Consider the following 22,655-nt stretch of genomic DNA (forward strand, 5'->3'; position numbering starts at 1 on the left):
TCCAAGCTCTCATTGCCTTTGCACTTGCTCTTCCCCAGAAGCACTGATTGGCTTCCCCACCTTCTCCAACGTTTTCTTCATAAGCCTCATGTAAAATTTGTACCCCCAATGTCTCATGTCCCCTTCTCATGCTTTGTATTCTCCCCCTTAAACTTATTGCTATTTAACGTACTGTGTATTTATTTTTCTATTAAACATTGGCTTGCTTTATTAGGGCAAGGGATTTGGTCCATTTTGTTCACTGCTTCATTCCTATCACTCAGAACAGTTATCTAAGACGTACTGAGGCCTCAATGGATTTTATTTTATTTTTATTTTTATAAAAAAATTTATTTATTTATTCATGAGAGACACACAGGGATGGGCAGCCTGGGTGGCTCAGCAGTTTGAGCGCCTGCCTTCGGCCCAGGGTGTGATCCAGGAGTCCCAGGATCGAGTCCCACGTTGGGCTCCCTGCATGGGGCCTGCTTCTCCCTCTGCCTGTGTCTCTGCCTCTTTCTCTCTCTCTCTCTGATGAATAAATAAATAAAATCTTAAAAAAAAACAAAACAAAACACATATCTTTCTTTTTTTTTTTAAAGATATATGGTTTATTTTTTTTAATTTTTTTTATTTATTTATTTACGATAGTCACACAGAGAGAGAGAGAGGGAGTCAGAGACACAGGCAGAGGGAGAAGCAGGCTCCACGCATCGGGAGCCCGACGTGGGATTCGATCCCGGGTCTCCAGGATCGCGCCCTGGGCCAAAGGCAGGCGCCAAACCGCTGCGCCACCCAGGGATCCCAACACATATCTTTCTTAAAAAAAAAAGAGAGAGAGACACACAGGGAGAGGCAGAGACATAGGCAGAGGGAGAAGCAGACTCCCTGCAGGGAGCCCAATGGGGGACTCAATCCCAGGACCCTGAGATCATGACCGGAGCCAAAGACAGATGCTCAAGCACTGAGTCACCCAGGCACCCCTATGGATTTTAGATATTCTTCTGATAGTAATTTAGAATAGGAGAAGAAAGTCCAACTTAACTATGGCTCATCCATAAAGCAGACACTGGAAACTATAGTTGAGAGTGATGAGCAGCTTTGCACTCAGTGTCTTCCACACCTAGGTAATCATTGTGCATTATTTGCTCTTTTATCCATCTATATTGAGCAGAGCACTTTCCAAAAGAAAATAATATCACAGCCATCCTGACCTGAGAGGAAATGGAGTCAACCAGAGGTTTCACTATGATGTGTTTAGGTGTGACTTTTTCTTTACTTCTTTCCCTTCTTGGGGCTCTAGGTCTCCTTGACTCTAAGGATTATTGTTAGAAATAATTTTTTGTTTCTTTTTTTAAAATTAACTAATTAACTAGGGCAGCCCTGGTGGCGCAGCGGTTTATCACCGCCTGCAGCCCGGGGTGTGATCCTGGAGACCTGGGATCAAGTCCTGCATCGGGCTCCCTGCATGGAGCCTGCTTCTCTCTCTGCCTGTGTCTCTACCTCTCTTTCTCTCTCTCTGAATAAATAAAAAATCTTTAAAAAAATTAATTAACTCTTTTTAAGTGTTTATTTTAATTCCAGTGAGTTAACATGCAGTGTTGTATTAGTTTCAAGGTTTATAATACACTGGAAATAAAGTATTTGAAAATTACCAGCCATTATTATCAGTCATCAGATATTACCTCTGTTACATGCTCTTTCTTTTCTCCTTCTGGGAATCTAATCAAATACATATTAGGTAGGACCTGTCTATCTTCTGTGTATCTCACTCTGTATTTTTTCTCTTTTCTTTTTATTTCTTTATGCTTCTTTGTGGATATTTCTTTCGATTTTCCAATTCGCTTAGCTGTGACTAATTTGCTTTGAAAACCATCAAGTTACCAACGTGCATTATTGTGTTTTTCAGTTTTATTTATTTATTTATTCATGAGAGACGTACAGAGAGAGGCAGAGACATAGGCAGAGGGAGAAGCAGGCTCCCCACGGGGGGCCTGATGTGGGACTCTACGCCTCTACGCGAGACTCAGTCCCAGGACCCTGGGAACACAATCTGAGCCAAAGGCAGACGCTCAACAACTGAGCCACCCAGGTGCCTCTGTTTTTCAGTTTTAGCATTTCTAATCTGTCCTGTTCGTTTTCTCATTCCCAAAATTTATATCTTTTCTTCTCTCTCTTTAGATTAGAGAATTTTAATTTAATTTTAGTCTGTTTGGGATCCCTGGGTGGCGCAGAGGTTTGGCGCCTGCCTTTGGCCCAGGGCGCGATCCTGGAGACCCGGGATCGAATCCCACGTCGGGCTCCCGGTGCCTGGAGCCTGCTTCTCCCTCTGCCAATGTCTCTGCCTCTCTCTCTGTGTGTGTGACTATCATAAATAAATAAAAAAATTAAAAAAAATAATTTTAGTCTGTTTGATAATTATATTATCTACAGCCCCTAGAGATCTGTTCAAAAGGCGCTAAGGCTCTGACACCCCATGTCAGCCTATTCTCTCTCTTTTTTTTTAATTATTATTTTTTTCAGCCTATTCTCTTTGTATAGAGGCTTTCCTCACCTTGCTCAGGCCCTGCTAAAACATTCCAGGTGGCTCTCCCCACGTGAAAACCCTTTTCATTCCACCTAGGCTCTGATACCCCATGCCAGGTTTGTCCTCTCAACTCCCTGAGCACCCTCCTCACCACATTTGGGAACTGACACCCTGTGCTAGGTTGCCCCTATATGGATGCCCTTCTAAATGTGCTCACATTGTGCCACCCCACAAGAGATACTCCCTCAACCACCATATGGATGCCCTTCTCATCAGGCTCAGACTGTGACACCCTCATTTGGGCTACCATAGCCTCATTCCCTGTGCGGACAGATGCATCTCCTGATAGTTTCCAGAACAAACTGCTCAGGATAGGAAGGGAAGGACAAAAAGAGAAACATTTAGTTTAAAAAAATCCAATCTGGGGGTGCCTGGCTGGCTCAGTCCATGGAGCATGCAACTATTGATCTCAAGGTTGTGAGTTCAAGCCCCACATTGAGGTATGGAGCCTACTTAAAAAATAATAATTAATTAAAAATCCAGCATGAAGTATTTTATTTTATTTTATTTTATTTTAAAGTATTTCTTTTAATCAAGACTTTTGATTCTAATAAATTTAATGTAATTGCTGATACGTTATGGGCTGAAGCTACGCTTTAGTCAGTTCCACTCTTCTACTGCCTATCACTTTTTAACGTTACTACTTTGGATGATATGCAAGGTCTCTACTCTTCTAGTGGTGCACTAGAAATCAAATACGCGTCATTAGTTTATCAAATGTTAACCAATATATTTACCTTTTCAGAAGACTACCATTTCTCCACTCACAACTTATATACTATTCTTGTTAAATGTTTAGATTCTCTATTTTAAAATCCCACAAGACAAAAAAAAAAAAAAAAAACATCTCACAAGACAGGGGTGCCTGACTGCTGGCTCAGTCAGGAGAGCACATGACTCTTGTCTTGATCTCTAGGTCATGGGTTCAAACCCCATGTTGGGGAAGATATTACTTAAAAAATAAAATCCAGGTGCCTTGGGTGGCTCAGTTGGTTAAGCATGTCTTTGGCTCAGGTCATGATCAAGTTCCGTATCTTGCTTCCTGTTCAGTGGAGAGTCTGCTTCTCCTTCTGCCCCTCACCCTGCTCATGCTCTTGCTCTCTCTTACTCTCTCTCAAGTAAATAAAATCTTAAAAAAATTGTTTTAGATAAAATCTTAAAATCCCACAAGACAGTCTTGTTTTACACCATTAATATTGAGAGCTACCTATTATTTACCACTGTGTTTATTCTTTTTTTTTAAGGATTTTATTTATTTATTCATGAGAGACAGAGAGAGGCAGAGACATATGCAGAGGGAGAAGCAGGCTTCTCGGCAGGAAGCCCAATGCGGGACTCGATACCAAGGATCACAACCTAAGCTGACGGCAGATGCTCAACCACTGAGCCACCCAGGCATCCCCTTTTTAATTTTATATTTAATTTTGTCTTTTATTTTTGGCAAATCAGAGATCATCTTTCTTCTGTCTGATATACATCTCTTAGAATTTCTGCAGTTTTACTAAAATGAGTCTAATTGAGAATTTTTTTTTTAAAGCTTTATTTTTTTTTTTAAATTTTATTTATTTATGATAGTCACACACAGAGAGAGAGAGGGAGGGGCAGAGACACAGGCAGAGGGAGAAGCAGGCTCCATGCACCGGGAGCCCGACGCGGGATTCGATCCTGGGTCTCCAGGATCGCGCCCTGGGCCAAAGGCAGGCGCCAAACCGCTGTGCCACCCAGGGATCCCTAATTGAGAATTTCTACTTATTTGTCACATTTGGGATTTCTTTGGTTCTTGAATCTGTGAATATCTGTAATTGTTTTGGATAATTCTCAATCATTTTCAGTTATTTTTTTTTTAAATATATTTTTTTAATTTTTATTTATTTATGATAGTCACACAGAATGAGAGAGAGAGAGGCAGAGACACAGGCAGAAGGAGAAGTAGGCTCCATGCACGGGGAGCCCGACGTGGGATTCGATCTCGGGTCTCCAGGATCGCGCCCTGGGCCAAAGACAGGCGCTAAACCGCTGCGCCACCCAGGGATCCCTCATTTTCAGTTATTGCCTCTATTCTCTCTCTCATCCTTTGAGGCTCCAGCTTATTGAACAGTAACTGCCCATTTTTCCTCCTCTGGCCCCTAACAATCACCATTCTACTGTTTATCTTTATGATGTTTGACTATTCAAGGTACATCATATAAACAGAATCATACACTACTTGTGTATGATTTTTTTTTGCGTGTATGTTTGGCTTATTTCACATAGTGTAATATCCACCAGGTCCCATCATACTTAGCATATGTCCAGTTGTCTAATTTTTCCTTTGTTGCCTGTACTTTTGGTGTCATATCCAACAAATCATTGTCAAATCTAGTATCATGAAGTATCACTGCGGGTTTTTCTTATGTGTCTTTTATCATGCCGAGGTGGTTTTCTTCTATCCCTACTTTATTGACGATTTTCATCATGGAAAGGTGTTTAATTTTGTTAAGTCCTTTTTCTGCATTGAGATGACCATGTGTGTTTTCTCATTATTCCATTAATGTGGTGTACTATGTTGGTTGATTTTTGTATTTTGAACCATCCTTAATGTTATTTTTTTTTAAGACTTTATTTATTCATGAGAGACAGACAGAAAGAGAGAGAGAGACAGAGAGAGAGAGACAGTGACACAGGCAGAGGGAGAAGGAGGCTCCATGCAGGGAGCCCGATGTGGAATTCGATCCTGGGTCTCCAGGATCATGTCCTGGGCTGAAGGCGGCGCTAAACCGCTGAGCCACCCAGGCTGCCCCATCCTTATGTTCTAGGAATAAATCTCACTTGCTTATGGTTTATTGGTTTGGAGTATTAGTTTTACATCAATTTTCATAAGCGATACTGGTTTCTGGTTTTATTCTGTCGTAATGTCTCTGCCTGGTTTTGGTATTACGGTAATGCTAGACTCACAAGTTTGGAAGTGTTTCCTCCTGTCCAATATTTTTTTTTAATTTTTTATTTATTTATGATAGGCACACAGTGAGAGAGAGAGAGAGGCAGAGACACAGGCAGAGGGAGAAGCAGGCTCCATGCACCGGGAGCCCGACGTGGGACTCGATCCGGGGTCTCCAGGATCGCGCCCTGGGCCAAAGGCAGGCGCCAAACCGCTGCGCCACCCAGGGATCCCCCTCCTGTCCAATATTTTGAAAAAATTTGAGAAGGGTTGATATTAGTTCTGTTTTAATGAATGCTAGAACTTACCATCAAGGCCAGGGCATTACTTTGTTGGGAGGTTTTTGATTATTGATTGATCAATCAGTGTATCATTTTTGTGATTTATAAAAATGGTTTTAGAACTAAATCCTTTTGATATTGATTGGACTGCTTTTAACAATGACCTCATAGAATGTGTTACATAGGTTGCCTGGGTGGTTCAGTTGGTTAAATGATTGCCCTCAGCTTGGGTCATGATTCCAGGGTCCAGGGATGGAGCCTTGCATTGGGTTCCCTGCTCCACGAGGAGTCTGCTTCTGCCTCTGCTTTTCTCTCTGTCTCTCATGAAGAAATATATAAAATCTTTAAAAAGAAAAAAAATAAGAAAATGTTACCTGGGTGGCTCAGTGGTTGAGCGTCTGCCTTTGCTCAAGGCGTGATCCCTGGAATCCAGTCCCACATCAGACTCCCTGCCAAGGAGCCTGCTTCTCTATGTCTCTGCCTCTCTCTGTGTCTCTCATGAGTAAATAAATGAAATCTTAAAAAAAAAAAAAAGAATGCATTACATAATCTATTTCTTGGTAGCTTTTAGATTATTCCTTGACACAAATATTAACGTATCTATTTGAATTAAAAATTATGTCAGTCTTCCTCTGACAAAATTAAAGGTTTTCCTCATTGGCTTGACAAGGACTGTTTTTGTCAATTTAGATTATATGGCAAACATTTTCCAAATTTGGGTGAGCTTAAATGTGTGGTTATTTATTTATTTATTTAAGTCACAGAGAGAGAGGCAGAGACACAGGCAGAGGGAGAAACAGGCTCCATGCACCAGGAGCCCGACGTGGGATTCGATCCTGGGTCTCCAGGATCACGCCCTGGGTCAAGGGCAGGCGCTAAACTGCTGCGCCACCCAGGGATCCCAAATGTGTGGTTCTAAGGTCTAGATGAAAATACATCTAAACTTTGTGATAAAAGTGCTTTACCAAAAATACTGTATTATAATAGTTTAATAAAATTAAAAATAATGTTTTTTTTTCTCAAGCAGATCTGAGTAAATTGAGTTAAACAATATGCTTCTAAGTCAGAGGAACAGATATAACAGTCTTTGTCAGGGATCAACATACTATGGCCCACAAGGCCCAATTTGGCCTGCTATCCGTGTTTTGTTTTGTTGGTGGCAAAATATGCTATTTGCTATTTTAACCATTTTTAAGTGCACAATTCAGTGGCATTTATTAAGTATATATTCACAGTGCAACCATCACCATTATCCATTTTCTGAACTTTTTCAATATCTGAAGCAAAAGCTCTGCCTACCACATATTTTTGTAAATAAAATGTCACTGGACACAGATATGCTCGTTTATTTACATACTGTCTACAGCTGCTTTTGCAATACAATGGCAGGGTTGAAAAACTGGGATGGAAACTATGGCCTGTAGGGCTAAATATTTGTTATCTGACCGTTTAGAGAAAATATTTGCACCGCCCAGGTGGCTCAGGGGTTTAGCACTGCCATTGGCCCAGGGCGTGATCCTGGAGACCCGCCCCGCGTCGGGCTCCCAGCATGGAGCCGCTTCTGCCTCTCCCTGTGTCTCTGCCTCCCTCCCTGTCTCTCGTGAATAAATAAATAAAATCTTAAAAAAAGAGAGAGAAAAAATGTTTGCCAAACCCTAGTCTTTGATGTATTGTTAAAAAGCCTTCTTGGTATCCTTTCCAGAAACTGATCAAGCTAATTAATGACTGTAAGGATGGTAAACAATCATGCCGTTTCTACTAATTCTTTTCCTCAAAGTTGAGGAAACCTAATCCACTTTTCATCTATAGATAAATAAAAATAATTTTTGATAGATCACTATGTAAATTTAGTGTATAATTTGGAGAGCTAGGTGAGAAGTATATTTAATTTCTAAACACTCCAGTGTTTTTTTTTTAAGATTTATTTATTTATTTCAAAGAAAGAGGTGGGGGAAGGGTAGAGGGAGAGGGAGACAAGCAGACTCCACTCTGAGTGGGGAGCCTGATGCTGGGCTTGATCCTAGGACCCTGAGGTCATGATCTGAGCTGAAACCAAGAGTCATTCAACTAACTGAGCCACCCAGGCGCACCTTCAGCATGCATATTTTTAACAAGAGATCGATATTTGTCTAGAGCTCTTTTTTTTTTCTTTTTGAGGGAAAATTTACGGTGAAATGCACATATCTTGGGCACCTGGGTGCCTCAGTGGTTGAGCATCTGCCTTTGGCTCAGATCGTGTCCCTGGAGTCCCAGAATGGAGTTCCATACTGAGCAGTCCACAGGGAGCTTGCTTCTCCCTCTGCCTGTCTCTGCCTCTTTCTCTGTCTCTCTCATGAATAAATTCTTAAAAAAAATGCACATATCTTATGTACCATTCCATAAGTGGTATGCATACATCTGTGTAAATGCAAATCCATTTCAAACTACAGCTTATTATTATTACCCCAGAAAACTCCCTTATACTTCCTCCACTCCCCTGAGGCAACCAAGGCTGTTCTAGAATTTTATATATATTGAATCATACTGTATATACTCTTTTGGATCAGACTTATTTCACTCAATATGTTTGTGAGAAACATACAATATGTTCATACAAAACATACAATATGAGAACACTCAATATGTTCATCCATAATGTTGCATGTACCAAGTTTATTCTATTTGGTTGTTAGTCAACTGGGTTATTGATCCTTTCATATTTTAATTGTAAGAGTTCTATTATTCCAGACACAAGTCTCTTATCAGATATATGATTTAGAAATATTTTCTTGTTTTGTGCTTTTCTTCATTTTCTTGTTGGTGTCCTTGAAACAAATTTTTTTAATTGGTTTCGAGGATACAACATAGTGATTTGACAATTCTATACCTTACACTATACTCTCCACAATAAGTGTAGTTACCATCTGTCACCACTTAACATTATTACAATATTATTTACTGTATCTTCTATGCTGTAGTTTTCATCCCTGTGACTTATTTATTTTATAACTGGAAAGTTTGTACTGGGGTCAGGCCCCACATTGGGCTCCAGGCTCAGCGGGGAGTCTGCTTCTCCCTCTCCCCTCTGCTCATGCTTCTTCTCTAACATTCTATCTCAAATTAATAAAATCTTTTTAAAAAAGTTAAGACTTCTGATTCATAAATGTTTTTTATTTTTTTAAATTTTATTTATTTATGATAGGCACACAGTGAGAGAGAGAGAGAGAGAGAGAGAGAGAGAGAGAGAGGCAGAGACATAGGCAGAGGGAGAAGCAGGCTCCATGCACCGGGAGCCTGACATGGGATTCGATCCCGGGTCTCCAGGATCGTGCCCTGGGCCAAAGGCAGGCGCCAAACTGCTGCGCCACCCAGGGATCCCTAAATATGTTTTTCTATTTATTTATATCTAATTTTTAAAAAAGTTTTTAGTTATTTGAGAGAGCAAGCATGGGGGTAGGGACAGAGGGAGAGGGAGAAGCAGACTCCCTGCTCAGCAGGGAGCCCAAAGTGGGGCTCTATCTCAGGACCGCAGGATCATAACCTGAGCTGAAGGCAGACACTCAACTGACTGAGCCACCCAGGTGCCCTGAGTTCTGTGAATTTTTTTATTCCATTGTTATGAAGTGAAATTCATATAAAATATATATAACAATACAGAAGAAACAGCTGATCTTGGGAATATTGACCCTGAAGCTCTTCCAGACTCTTGAGGAACTTCATTATGCCAAATTTAGCCATGTAAATGAGGAAAGTGATTATGAAGAAAAAAGACATCTCAGAGGAGTTCATCTTGCCAAAAGCTTCACATTGAAAGTGTAAAGTACGAAATGTTGGAAGCTGATCCAAGCTTAGAAAGGGGTATGAGAATTTGACAAAAGACAGAAAAAAAATGCTTGCTCATAACTTATATGAGAAGTTCAAATTACTATTGGTTAAGTTTTTTTTTAATTTTTATTTATTTATGATAGTCACACAGAGAGAGAGAGAGAGGCAGAGACACAGGCAGAGGGAGAAGCAGGCTCCATGCACCGGGAGCCCAATGTGGGATTCGATTCCGGGTCTCCAGGATCGCGCCCTGGGCCAAAGGCAGGCGCTAAACCGCTGCGCCACCCAGGGATCCCCTATTGGTTAAGTTTTGACCAAAAAATAAAACACTTAAAAAAAAAATAAAACAGGGAAGCCCGAGTGGCTCAGCGGTTTAGTGCCACCTTCAGCCCCAAGCGTGATCCTGGAGACCTGGGATCAAGTCCCACATCAAGATCCCTGCATGGAGCCTGCTTCTCCCTCTGCCTGTGTCTCTGCCTCTCTTTCTCCTGTCTCTCACGAATAAACAAATAAAAAATCTTAAAAAAAAAACAAAACACTTTTTTAAAAGATTAATTTATTTTTAGTAATTTTGACACCCAATGTAGATCTTAAACTCTAGACCCTGAACCTGAAATCAAGAGCCACGTGCTCTTCTAACTGAGCCAGTCAGGCACCTCAATATTTCTAATGTTTTTGGTTGTACTAAATAAATTTAATTTTACTATATCTATTTTATTTTTTTATTTTTTAAGACTTTTTTTTTTAAGATTTTATTTATTCATGAGAGACACAGAGAGAGAGAGAGGCAGAGACACAGTCAGAGGGAGAAGCAGGCTCCATACACCCGGAGCCCGATGTGGGATTTGATCCCGGGTCTCCAGGATCGCGCCCTGGGCCAAAGGCAGGTGCCAAACCGCCGCACCACCCAGGGATCCCTCCATTTTCTTATACATTTATAACTGATAAGGTTTTTCATGTTTTGATAAAAAAAGTTTAAAGGCCAGGGAAGAACTGTGATTTTCCCCATTGATTATTAAGGTTGCTTTGCATAGTTTCTGCTTACACAGTCATTTTTAGGGTATTAACTCTTGTGCAGAGAGGACTGTCTATATTATACTATGGCCACCAAATTCTTACATATTTAGACTTCATTAGGTTTAAGAGTGATGTCTACTTACTTTTCCTATTACCTTACCATCTTTTCTCAAATAATTCAGTCCTAAAGCCTTTAGGTGGTGTCAGCAAGATAGATAAGCATATTAGGGTGACTTGCATGTCACTGTAGGAGCCTAGGATAGAGGGTACCTGCATGGGAGGGTAGCCTAGCCTGGAGAATGGTTACATGTAGGTGAACTGGTAAAATAAGTAAATAATAAAAACAATAGCAGCCACATTTCTTCTTGTTAGAGTTACAAACCTGTAGTTAAATTTGCAACCATTTGACTTTGTCTGATAAAAGTGGGCAGTCTGATGAAGAATGAGGTATTCACATACCTTCAAAATCTCTCCCCAGAAAATACTAATTATTTATTTTATTTTTTTAAAGATTTTATTTATTTATTCATAGAGACACACAGAGAGAGAGACACAGGCAGAGGGAGAAGCAGGCTCCATGCAGAGAGCCTGATGTGGGACTTGATCCAGGGTGTCCAGGATCACACCCTGGGCTGCAGGTGACGCTAAACCGCTGCGCCACCGGGGCTGCCCAGAAAATATTAATTACAAAGCAAAAAGAATAACTACACAGTAGGGAAGCCTGCCAGATAGTATCGCAATCAACTCAAGGTTATGGAAGTCACGAAATCATGTGCCATTTATATACAGTGAAAAGAACACAGCATGAAGAACATCAGCCAAACTCAAAGTGAGGGACATTCTACAAAATAAATGGCTTGAAATCTTCAAAATTGTCAATGTTGTGAAGTTAAAGACCAAGGAAATGTTCCAGATTGAAAGACTTGAAACCGGGATCCCTGGGTGGCGCAGCAGTTTAGCGCCTGCCTTTGGTCCAGGGCGCGATCCTGGAGACCCGGGATTGAATCCCACGTCGGGCTCCTGGTGCATGGAGCCTGCTTCTCCCTCTGCATATGTCTCTGCCTCTCTCTCTCTCTCTCTCTCTCTCTGTGACTATCATAAATAAATAAAAATTTTAAAAAAAGACTTGAAACCTGCTCTAATTGCAATGCATGATTCTGAACTGGAAACTCTGCTGTGGGAGCTTACAGGGACAGTAAGAAAAAACGAAAGGGGTGTGAGGATAGTATAAATGTTAATTTCCTGGTGTTGATGGTCCTGTTGTGATTATGTAACAGGATATACTTCTCTGTGGGAAATATTAACATTTTTTAAATTAAAAAAAGTTTTTTTAAAGATTTTATTTATTTGACAGAGCCAGAGAGCACAGTGGGGGAACAGCAGAGGGAGAAGCAGGATTCCCACTGAGCAGAGAGCTGGACGTGGGGTTTGATCCCAAGACCCTGGAATCATGAACTGAGCAGAAGGCAGATGCTTAACCGACTGAGCCACCCAGGTGCTGCTATACACTAACATTTTTGAGAATGATGGGGCATCATGTCACCAACATAATCATATCGTTCAGGAAAAGAAAGTTCTTTAAAAAAATATTTTTATTTATTTATTCATGAGAGACACAGCGAGAGAGAGAGGCAGAAACACAGGCAGAGGGAGAAGCAGACTCCCTGCGGGGAGCCTGATGTGGGACTCAATCCTGGATCCCAGGATCATGCCCTGGGCCAAAGGCAGATGCTCAGCTGCTGAGCCACCCAGGCGTCCCAGGAAAAGAAAGAGTTCTTTATACTGTATTTGTAACTTTTTTTTTGTATTTGTAACTTTTTTGTAAGTTTGAGTTTATTTCAAAATAAGAACTTTTAAAATATGATATAATAATTTTATTTAAAAATGCCCATCTTTATAATGCCCTCAGTTAATTTCATGAAAAATTTTAGATGTTTTCCTTTTTTAAAAAAAAGATTTTATTTATTTATTCATGAGAGACACAAAAGGAGAGAGAGGCAGAGACACAGGCTGAGGGAGAAGCAGTCCATGCAGGGTGCCCGACGTGGGACTCGATCCCAGGTCCTCAGGATCGTGCCCTGGGCTGAAGTGGCACTAAACCACTAAGCCACTGGGGCTGCCCTTAGATGTTTTTCTTAAAAAAAAAAAAAAAAAAGAAGGTATATAGTTTTCCAAATTATTTTAGAAGTTGTATGAGCAAAAAAGTTGTAATACCACTGGTCTGGGATAACTAACTTCCTTCCCTATGGCTCCAGGCAAATTAAATAATTTTCTGAATTCCTCTAGGGCACTTTTTCTGCTCTACTCACAAGGTGCTAATAGGAAACACAGTGGGGACACCTGGGTGGCACAGCTGGCTAAGCATGTGACACTTGGTTTTAGCTCAGATTATGATCTCAGGGTTGTGAGATCAAACTCTGTGTTGGTTCCATGTTCAGCACAGAGGCTGCTTAAGACTCTCTCCTTTCTCTCCAGCCTTTCCCCTTCTTTCTCTCTCAAATAAATAAATAAATAAATAAATAAATAAATAAATAAATATTAAAAAAAAAAAGAAAGAAAGAAAACAGTGTATGTGGGAAGAGGGGGACAGGAGTACTCCAAGGTCTAACGCCTGGGTTCAAAAGCTGACTCTAATATCTGCTCGTCAGTTACTTAAACTCTCTCTGCCTCAATTTCCTTATTCACAGTAATACAGCTATACTCAGTACAGGGCACAGCACACAAACGTGCCCCATAAACACCAACTATTCTATTTCTAAAGTCTGAGCTCTCAGAAGGCAAGAGTCACATCTTACTCATATTTGATGCCCATCGCTTCTGTCCTACAGTGTTTTATCAGCTCATCTTTAAAAAAAAATCTTCCTCTAATATATCATTCACACTTGCAACTGTTATCTTCCTAATTTATAGATCTGATCATGTCATTCTCTCTGCTCCAGCTGGTTTCCTAATGCTTACAGGATAAAGTCAAAATTTACTGTCACAACGGGCTCAAAGAGGGTTTCACCCAGCTTATTTCACAGTTTAAAAGCCTCAGACACATTTGTTTTTGTGGGTCTGAAATGTTCTTTCCTTCTTGATCATACTCTATTCATTCTTAAAAGCTGGTCTCAAAAACTCACGGCTTTCTCACAAGCAATTAGTCACCTGCTGTTCTGGTGTTATATGATATAATGCTTATAACGCCATAATGGCCAATCATACTTTGTTAATAATTTAAAATCTTTCTACTCCTCCACAGGTCATTCATTCACTCATTCATCGAATATTTATGGAACATTAGATAACAGGCTCTGTTTCCAGCACTTAAAGTACACCCGTGAACAAGTGACGATTAGGTTCTCACGGAATGGATGTGGTTAAGTAAGAAAATAAGAAAAATCCCAGGTCGTAGGGAGAGCGCTACACAGAGAATGTTGAGTATGATTAGCTGCTTAAGACTGTACAGTCAGGGATCTTTTTTTTTTTTTTTTCTGAAGCATCTTTAAACTATGAATTTGAAAGCGCCAAAGTGTCAGTCATACGGGAACAGCTGGTGCGAGGGCCCTGAGGCAGTAAAGAGCTGGTGCGGCCGGAGCCACCGCGGGGAGGAAGGTGTGTGCTGCAGCAGCAGCTCCGGGCGGTGCCCCAGGTGGATGCTTACAAAGACTACGCGACCACGCCGTGCAGAAGGTCTGGGCGCAGAGGGGAAGCAGGCGCAGGTTCCCCATCCTCGGCTAGCACTCGACACCCTAGACGGGCTTCCCCTCGGAACTTCTCACGCCAGGTCTTTCCTCTCCGGCGGTGGCAGGGCAGGACACAGGATCCCCGTGCAGGGGTTGACGGGATGCAGGAACTTTGGTCCTGCACAACCCCGCAGAGGCCCAGAGCGAGCAGCGGAGAAGCCGCGCAGCCGGCCTCGTCAAGCGGAAGAGGCGGGGGCAAGCGCTGGACCGACTCCGCCCGGCGCCGGTGCTGCGCATGCGTGCGCGCGTGCCCTCTTCAGTTAGGGACCGGGTCCTGAGAAGGGGCGTGGCCGGCCCTCCGCGCCGGAAGGGGGTTGGCTGGGCGGGGCCGGGAGGCGGCAGCGGCAGCTGCGCGCGCGCGCGCGGGTGCGAACGGGGAACGCCGCGAGGGCCGGGGCGGGGCGGGCCGGGCGGTGGGGACGACGGACGGCGACGATGGCCGCGGCGGCGGGCGGCGGCGGGCTGGGGGCGGCGGCGGGCGCCGCGGGCGCGGGAGGCGCGGCGGCGGCCGCGGGCCTGGCGGTTTATCGGCGGAAGGACGGTGGCCCGGCCAGCAAGTTTTGGGAGAGCCCGGAGACGGTGTCCCAGCTGGATTCGGTGCGGGTCTGGCTGGGCAAGCACTACAAGAAGGTGGGTACGCGCGCCCGTGGGGGCCGGGAGGCCACGCGACGGGAGCCGGGCGCAGCTACTGGCCTCGCGGGCCTCGGGCCGCCCCTCCCCCCCCGCGCGCCACGAGGGACAACAAAGGCAGGCGCCGGGCCCGCCACGCCCCCGCCGTCCGCTCTCGGCGCCCGCGCGCCCGGGCTGCACCGGCGGGCCCTCGGGGCCAGGCCTCTGGGAGCCCCCGCGCTGCGGGCGGGAGTCCCAGTTCACCCCGGGGTGCCGGAGCATCTCGAGCTCAGCAAACCGGAGGGCGTGAATCTCTTTTGTTAGCTGCATTGGGTGTGCGAACAGGGATTATTACAAACTGTCCGAGCTAGTGTCGTAAGAGCAGCTTCAAGTTTTGTTTAGAGACGTCTTCAAAGTCAAGTGAGGTAGCTAAGGTTCTACTACCTGTTGTAGGCTCGGTGAAGAACGACTAGACGATTGTACTCGGAAGTTAACAGCAGGCCAATATAATGGATGATAGTATTGACGAAGCGCTGATATTAAAAAAAAAAACGACAGTTTTTACCCTATTATACTTTTAGTTCTGGGTAGTGTGAGTACAAGAAGGAACGTCCACTGGTACCTAATGAGTTTCTCAGTGAGGCCTTCCCTGAGAGCCCCATTTATACTAGACTGGCGCACTTCACATCACCTTGATTTTCTTTGTACCACTTTGTGAGATTTTTTTTTTTTTCTCATTTAGCTGTTTCTCTTAACTCTTGGGTGGTAAGTTCCGTTGAGTCAGTGGTATTGAAAGTTGTGACTTAACCTTTTATTTATAACGAGTGTTTTTTAACTTCCCCTTGTAGACACATAGGAATGACTCTTTTAGACGGTGTAATGAAGCAGACAGCCCAAAATACCTCCTCTGCCCCAGATTTCCGAACACCCTTTTCAAGTTCCATACTTCTCCCATTGAGAACCATAGCACTGGGGCAAGGAACTTGTCCCGCCTCTTCACTGCATTGCCCACCCCTCCAGCCCCGCCCCCCTCCGCGTGACTGGTACTCCTTGCCTCACCCTTAGTAGTTGCTTAGTAAATTCTCGTTCAGTGAATGAAAAGATGAAGTAGTCTAGAAAACCTATTCATTTGAGTTGTGCAGCGCAGTGGAGTTTGTTTCTAGAGATTGATACGCAGGGGCAGGATCTTGGGTTCTTTTGACATTTCCCTGTGGTACTTTTGGAAATGACTTTCTTACTGAAGTTTTAGGAAGTGAGAGACATTTTTATTTACGATATATTTTTAGCTGTTTTGACTTTTTTTGCCGTCAAACTTTGCGGTCACGTTTGGGATTGCCAATTTTTCTCATCCGCACATTAGGTAGACAAGAATATTGCTCTCTTACATAAATTGGTCACTTTTTTTTTTTTTAAACATCTGCACAGAGCTTCTAGAAGTGGCTAAGGGAATTGAATATATTTATGTTACGAAAGTATTATTTTTATCAGTGCCCTTCAGCCAAAGCTTTGGGTTTTAAATTCAATGTACCTTAATGTGGCCTTCCCCCTCCCCCAGTCTGGATTTTTTTATTGAGATATAATTGACATATAACTATTAGTTTATCAATGTGGTTTTAGCAGAAATGAGGAATATTCCTTTGGATATTAGGGAGGAGAAAGAGAAATAGTCATTTCCACCTCTCTAAACTCTGTGCATCTGTTTGGGCTCAATTTCCAAGTTTTTTTTTTTTTTTTTAAGATTTTAAAAACTTATTTATTCATGAGAGACACAGAGAAAGAGGCAGAGACAGGCAGAGGGAGAAGCAGGCTCCCTACAGGGAGCCCCATATGGGATCACTCCCTGAGCCAGAGACTGGGCCACTCAGGCGTCCTTTTCGGGCCCTATTTGAAGAGGGCGGCTGTAGGCTTGAATGGGTTTGTTTGGTGTGTGAGGAATTGTTTCTGAGGCTGACCGAGGGATTTGTCCCAGAGTGTTGATGCCATTGGGCAAATGTTGGCTCAGTGTTCTTCAGGCCTTAAAGTGAAGGTTAGGTTTGACTTCTCATGATTTCCTAAGGCCAGGGTATATTTCTTGGGCTTCCTCAAATTCAGAATTGTATATTCCTCATGCCTGAGAGATAGAATCCTATCAGCCTCACAGAGTGGTATTGGAATGGCGAACCTAACCAGGATGCAATATATATATGTCCACTCGGTGTACACATTGATGGCTATTAACTAAACTTCTCTGTTGCATTTAATACTGCATTTTTATATTCATAAGTCTCAGCAACTGAATGAAATAAACACGTTGTTGGTAATCCCACTTTTATTAGTGGGTTTATCCATGCATTCCATGAACAACTGGGCATCTAAACGTATCTGGGCACTTAAACCATAATTCAAATCCTTACAATGGTCGTGAGTAATATTTATTTCATTTTACAAATGAGCGGAACCTGAGACTCCAGATATGCATGATTTATTTCTCTAAGTTACAATTAGGAGTGGCAAATTTGGAATTCAATGAAGGTCTTCCGGGCCCCAGAGCCCCAGTTTTTTTTTTTTTTTTTTTTTTTTTTGCTACACATGATCCTTCTCCTCATGGAACACAGTGGAAGGTAGCAGAAAATGTAGTGGTAAAGGTGGACATAGGCACCTACTTGTAAAATTCATATGGTTTCAAATTAAAAGAGAATTTTTTTGTTGTTTTCTACGTGTCCTTAGTGCTCAGTCTGTTCAGTGAAGGAACAGACTAACGAGTCTAGGAATATCTTCATTTAAGTTTGTTATAAATGTGGCTCGGTAACATAGAAGGGAGGAGAGGGGAATGCATTTTGAGAGGCAGAGACACAGGCAGAGGGAGAAGCAGGCTCCATGCAGGGAGCCTGATGTGGGACTCCATCCAGGGACTCCAGGATCACGCCCTGAGCCAAAGACATGCTCAACCGCTGAGCCACCCAGGCGTCCCAAGAACCTTTTATGTTTATTTATTCATGGGAGACACACAGAGAGAGGCAGAGACACGGGCAGAGGGAGAAGCAGGCTCCATGCAGGGAGCCCGATGCGGGACTCCCATCCTGGGACTCCAGGATCATGCCCTGAGCTGAAGGCAGGCACTCAACCACTGAGCCACCCAGGTGTCCCGGAACCTTTCATATTTAAGGTAATGTTTTTGGAAGCCATTGAATGAGCTCTATTTTATCACCATAGGATGGTGAATGAGTGTTACACTTTGGAAAATGTGAATTCAGTACTCTTGGTTGCTTATTGGTGATATCCTTGAGCAGATGACTTGATTCTTTCATTTTTTTTTTAAGACTTATTTATTCATGAGAGACACACAGAAAGAGAGAGAGAGAAAGAGAGAGAGAGGCAGAGACACAGGCAGAGGGAGAAGCAGGCTCCCCACAGGAAGCCCGATGCGGCATTTTATCCTGGATCCCAGGATCATGCCCTGAGCCGAAGGCAGACGCTCAACCACTGAGCCACCCAGGTGTCCCAGGATTACTTGATTCTTGTTTAATTTTCCATATGTAAATTGAGAGTAATATTGACTTCCATAGGACTGTATCAAATGAGATACTTGTTGAAAATGGGGTTATGTAAATTTGAGGTGGTAATGATAGTTTTGCCTATATCCTATGGTCAACTTCCTTTATTCTTAGTGGTTAAATAGAATGTTAATATATTGAATTTTTAAAAGTTGATTTAAAAACCTTATAGTTGGGGCACCTGGGTAGCTCAGTCTGCCTTCAACTCAGGTTGTGATCAGGTTTCCTGCTCAGCAGGGCTCAGCCCAGGTGGCTCAGCGGTTTAGTACCACGTGCAGCCCAGGGCCTGATCCTGGATACCTGGGATTGAGTCCCATGTCGGGCTCCCTGCATGGAGCCTGCTTCTCCCTCTGCCTCTCTCTGTCTCTCTCTGAGTCTCTCATGAATAAATAAATAAAATCTTGAAAAATATAGAATCTTGAAAAATAAAAAAACCCTATAGTCATACCTTGGCTGCCTTTTGAGTGGCCATGAGGTATAGTTTACACTAATACATTAATGTCATAGTTCATTTATGAATTGAAAATGTCATCTTTTTTCTTTCTTTCTTTTTTTTTTTTTTTTTTAAGATTTTATTTATTTATTCATGAGAAACACACACAGAGAGAGGCAGAGACACAGGCAGAGGGTGAAGCAGGCTCCATGGGGGCTCCAGGGTCTCGTCCTAAGCTGGAGGGCAGATGCTCAACCGCTAAACCACCCAGGCATCCAAAAATGTCATGTTTTTCATGTTTGGTAACTTTGTGGGGGATTTGGAAAAAGTAACGAAGGTTAAATATTTTGTAAATAAAAATTTGAACTTTGAACCTGGCCATCTCTATCTGAAACTGTAAGGTTGTCCACATGAAACCTTTTACATGTTTTTATATTCTGAATGATGGTATATCAAATGGAACATGCATAGTAGTGAAATTTAGAATATATATGAAGCTATGTATATAGCAGTTGCTAAATTTAGTTTTTGCTTAAAGGGTTGATTTGGTTTTTACTGAACAGACTTCCTCCAAGATGATGTCTTTTTCAGTTTAAGGATTTGGCATTGTTAGTTATCTACAGGTATCTGAAAAATTGAAAAGTTAGGCTTTAATTTTCTTTCCTTTTTTTTAAAGATTTTATTATGAGGCAGAGAGAGAGAGGGGGGGGGGGGGAGAGGGAGGGAGGCAGAGATACATCGGGCTCCCTGCATGGAGCCTGCTTCTCCCTCTGCCTGTGTCTCTGCCTCTCTCTCTCTCTCTCTGTGACTATCATGAATAAATAAATAAAAAATAAAATCTTTAAAAAAATATTTAACTGGTTTTTAACTTTTATTTTTTTAAATTTTAAAGAAGAGGGATCCCTGGGTGGCGCAGCGGTTTGGCGCCTGCCTTTGGCCCAGGGCGCGATCCTGGAGACCCGGGGTCGAGTCCCACGTCGGGCTCCCGGTGCGTGGAGCCTGCTTCTCCTTCTGCCTGTGTCTCTGCCTCTCTGTCTCTCTCTGTGTGACTATCATGAATAAATAAATAAAATCTTTAAAAAAAAATTTTAAAGAAGATTTTATTTATTAGAGAATGAGACAGAGAAAGGGGGGGTTGTGGGAGGGCAGGGGGAGTGGGAGAAGCAAATTGCCTTGGGGCTGGATGCCAGGATCCCAGATCATGACCTGAGCCTAAGTCAGACACTTAACTGTTTGAGCTACCCAGTAGCCCCTTTAACTTTTTTTTTTTTTTTTTTAAATGATAGTCACACACACAGAGAGAGGCAGAGACACAGGCAGAGGGAGAAGCAGGCTCCATGCAGGAAGCCCTATGTGGGACTCCATTCCGGGTCTCCAGGATCACACCCTGGGCTGCAGGCGGCGCTAAACCGCTGCGCCACCAGGGCTGCCGTGAAACACGTTTTTAAAATTTTAGTGGTTCTTTTTTTTTTTTTTTTAAGATTTATTTATTTATTTATTTATTTATTTATTTATTTATTTATTTATTTATTTATTTATTTATTTATGAGAGAGAAAGAGAGAGAGAGAGAGAGAGGCAGAGACACAGGCAGAGGGAGAAGCAGGCTCCACGCCGGGAGCCTGACGCGGGACTCCATCCCGGGACTCCAGGATCGCGCCCTGGGCCAAAGGCAGGCGCTAAACCGCTGAGCCACACAGGGATCCCTTTTAGTGGTTCTTAAAGTGGGTTCCCACTCTAGTTGTGTCACCTAGAACTTGTTAGAAATGTAAATTCTTGGGCCTGACTTACTGAATTAGAAACTCTGGGAGTGGGTCTAAAATTTGAAAAACATTATTTAGGTCAATAGAACTGACAAGTGTATGAAGTTCTTTTTTTTTTTTTTTTTTTTTTATGAAGTTCTTTTCCATTTTTTGCCTGGTGTCTGGTATCAGTGTTTTACTTTGTGGCCTATGGAAATGTGTTTTCACGGAACACCCATAATATAAAAGAAAACTTTTTGTAAGGATGAAAAAGGAGGGGTCTAGAACAGGAATAAGCAGACTTTTTCTATAAGGTGCAGGAGAGTAAAGATTTTAGGCTTTGCAGGTCATGCCATCTCAGTTGGAACTACTTGACTCTGCTGTTATACGTAGGCAGTGTATAATGAGTGTGCCGGTTTTTTTTTTTTTTTTTTGAGTGTGCCTGTTTTGATAAAACTTTATGGACCCTGAAATTTGAATTTCATATAATACTCAAGTGTTATGAAATCTTTTTTTTTTTTTTTTTAAGAATTTATTTAGAGGGGGCAGCCTGGGTGGGCTCAGTGGTTTAGTGCTGCCTTCAGTCCAGGGTGTGATCCTGGGGTCCAGGATTGAGTCCCATGTTGGGCTCCCTGCATGGAGTCTGCTTCTCCCTCTGCTGTGTCTCTGCCTCCTCTCTCTGTGTGTCTCTCATGAATAAATAAATAAGATCTTTAAAAAAAGAATTTATTTAGGGGTTCCTGGGTGGCTTAGTGGTTTAATGTCTGACTCTTGGTTTCAGTTCAGGTCATGGTTTTAGGGGTTGTGAGATCTAAAACCTGTGTCGACTCTGGGCTTAGCAAGGAGTATGCTTGAGATTCTCTCTCCCTCTTCTCCCTGCTCATGTTCTTTTTCTCTCAATGAAATGAATGAATGAAAATTTCTTTCCATCCATTTAAAATATAAAAATAGTTCTTGTTTGGGTCACAGAGAAGCAGGCAGTGGGCTGGATTTTACCATGTAATATAAAGCATTCCAACAAAATACCAGTCTTTAGCAAAGTGAATGCATGCTGGCTGTTTCATTTAGAGTAGAAAGCTAGTGCACTTGAATAAATAAAATTTGGGAGGATACTAACCTTTAAGAAGAATTGCCTTTTTAAATCCTGCATTATCTTTGCTTGGCAGTAGTACAAATTGAGAGCCACTCAGTCTGTTAAGAGTACAGTGTGCAGCCAATATCATTTTGCCATGTATATAAATCACTTAAAAATTATTTTTTTGTAATGGAAACCTACCACATTAATCATGAAATGTTGGATAATACTGGGAAAGAGGTTTGTTCTAGGAAGAAACATTCATTTTATCTTTTGTTATCTTTTCAGTTTCAAGGATGTATAGATGTTTTTCTTGCTCAAAATTGGAGGTTTAAAAAAATTTACTGAATATATTGGCTTTCCAAAGTGATATTGAACATTTTTTATTTTAAAGATTTTATTTATTTATTCCTGAGAGACAGAGAGAGAGGCAGAGACATAGGCAGAGGGAGAGGGAGAGGGAGAAGGAGAAGCAGGCTCCATGCGGGGAGCCCGACGGTGGGACTCGATCCCGGGACTCCAGGATCACGCCCTGAGCTGAAGGCAGACGCTCAACCGCTGAGCCACCCAGGCGTCCCCATTTTTTTTTTCTTTTTAAAAGATTTTATTTATTTATTCATGAGAGACAAAGGCAGAGACACAGGCAGAGGGAGAAGCAGGCTCCATGCAGGGAGCTGGACATGGGACTCGATTCCTGGTCTCTAGGATCACATCCTGGACTGAAGGCAGTACTTAACTGCTGAGCCACCTGGTCTGCTGGGAGAGAGAGCACAAGCAGGGGGAGTGGCAGAGGGAGAAGCAGGCTCCCCTGCTGAGCAGGGAACCTGATCAGGACCTGAGTTGAAGGCAGACTGAGCTACCCAGGTGCCCCAACTATAAGGTTTTTAAATCAACTTTTAAAAAGTTTGAGAAACAGGGCAGCCTGGGTTTGGCAGATGGTGTCTGAAGGGACATT

At 42.6% G+C, this 22,655-nt stretch overlaps 1 protein-coding gene across 1 annotated transcript in view; it reads left to right on the forward strand.

Annotated features, from left to right (window-relative positions):
- The first annotated feature begins 14,745 nt into the window (after positions 1–14,745).
- SMARCC1 (SWI/SNF related, matrix associated, actin dependent regulator of chromatin subfamily c member 1) overlaps positions 14,746–22,655 on the forward strand; it is a 169,436-nt gene continuing 161,526 nt past the window's right edge. Inside the window, exon 1 of the mRNA XM_055343264.1 lies at positions 14,746–14,940. Within this exon, the coding sequence (XP_055199239.1) occupies positions 14,746–14,940 (195 nt within the window). The remainder of the gene's footprint in view (positions 14,941–22,655) is intronic.

Source organism: Nyctereutes procyonoides, unplaced genomic scaffold (genome assembly GCF_905146905.1).
Source record: "Nyctereutes procyonoides isolate TBG_1078 unplaced genomic scaffold, NYPRO_anot_genome, whole genome shotgun sequence".
Classification (NCBI taxonomy): Eukaryota; Metazoa; Chordata; class Mammalia; order Carnivora; family Canidae; genus Nyctereutes; species Nyctereutes procyonoides.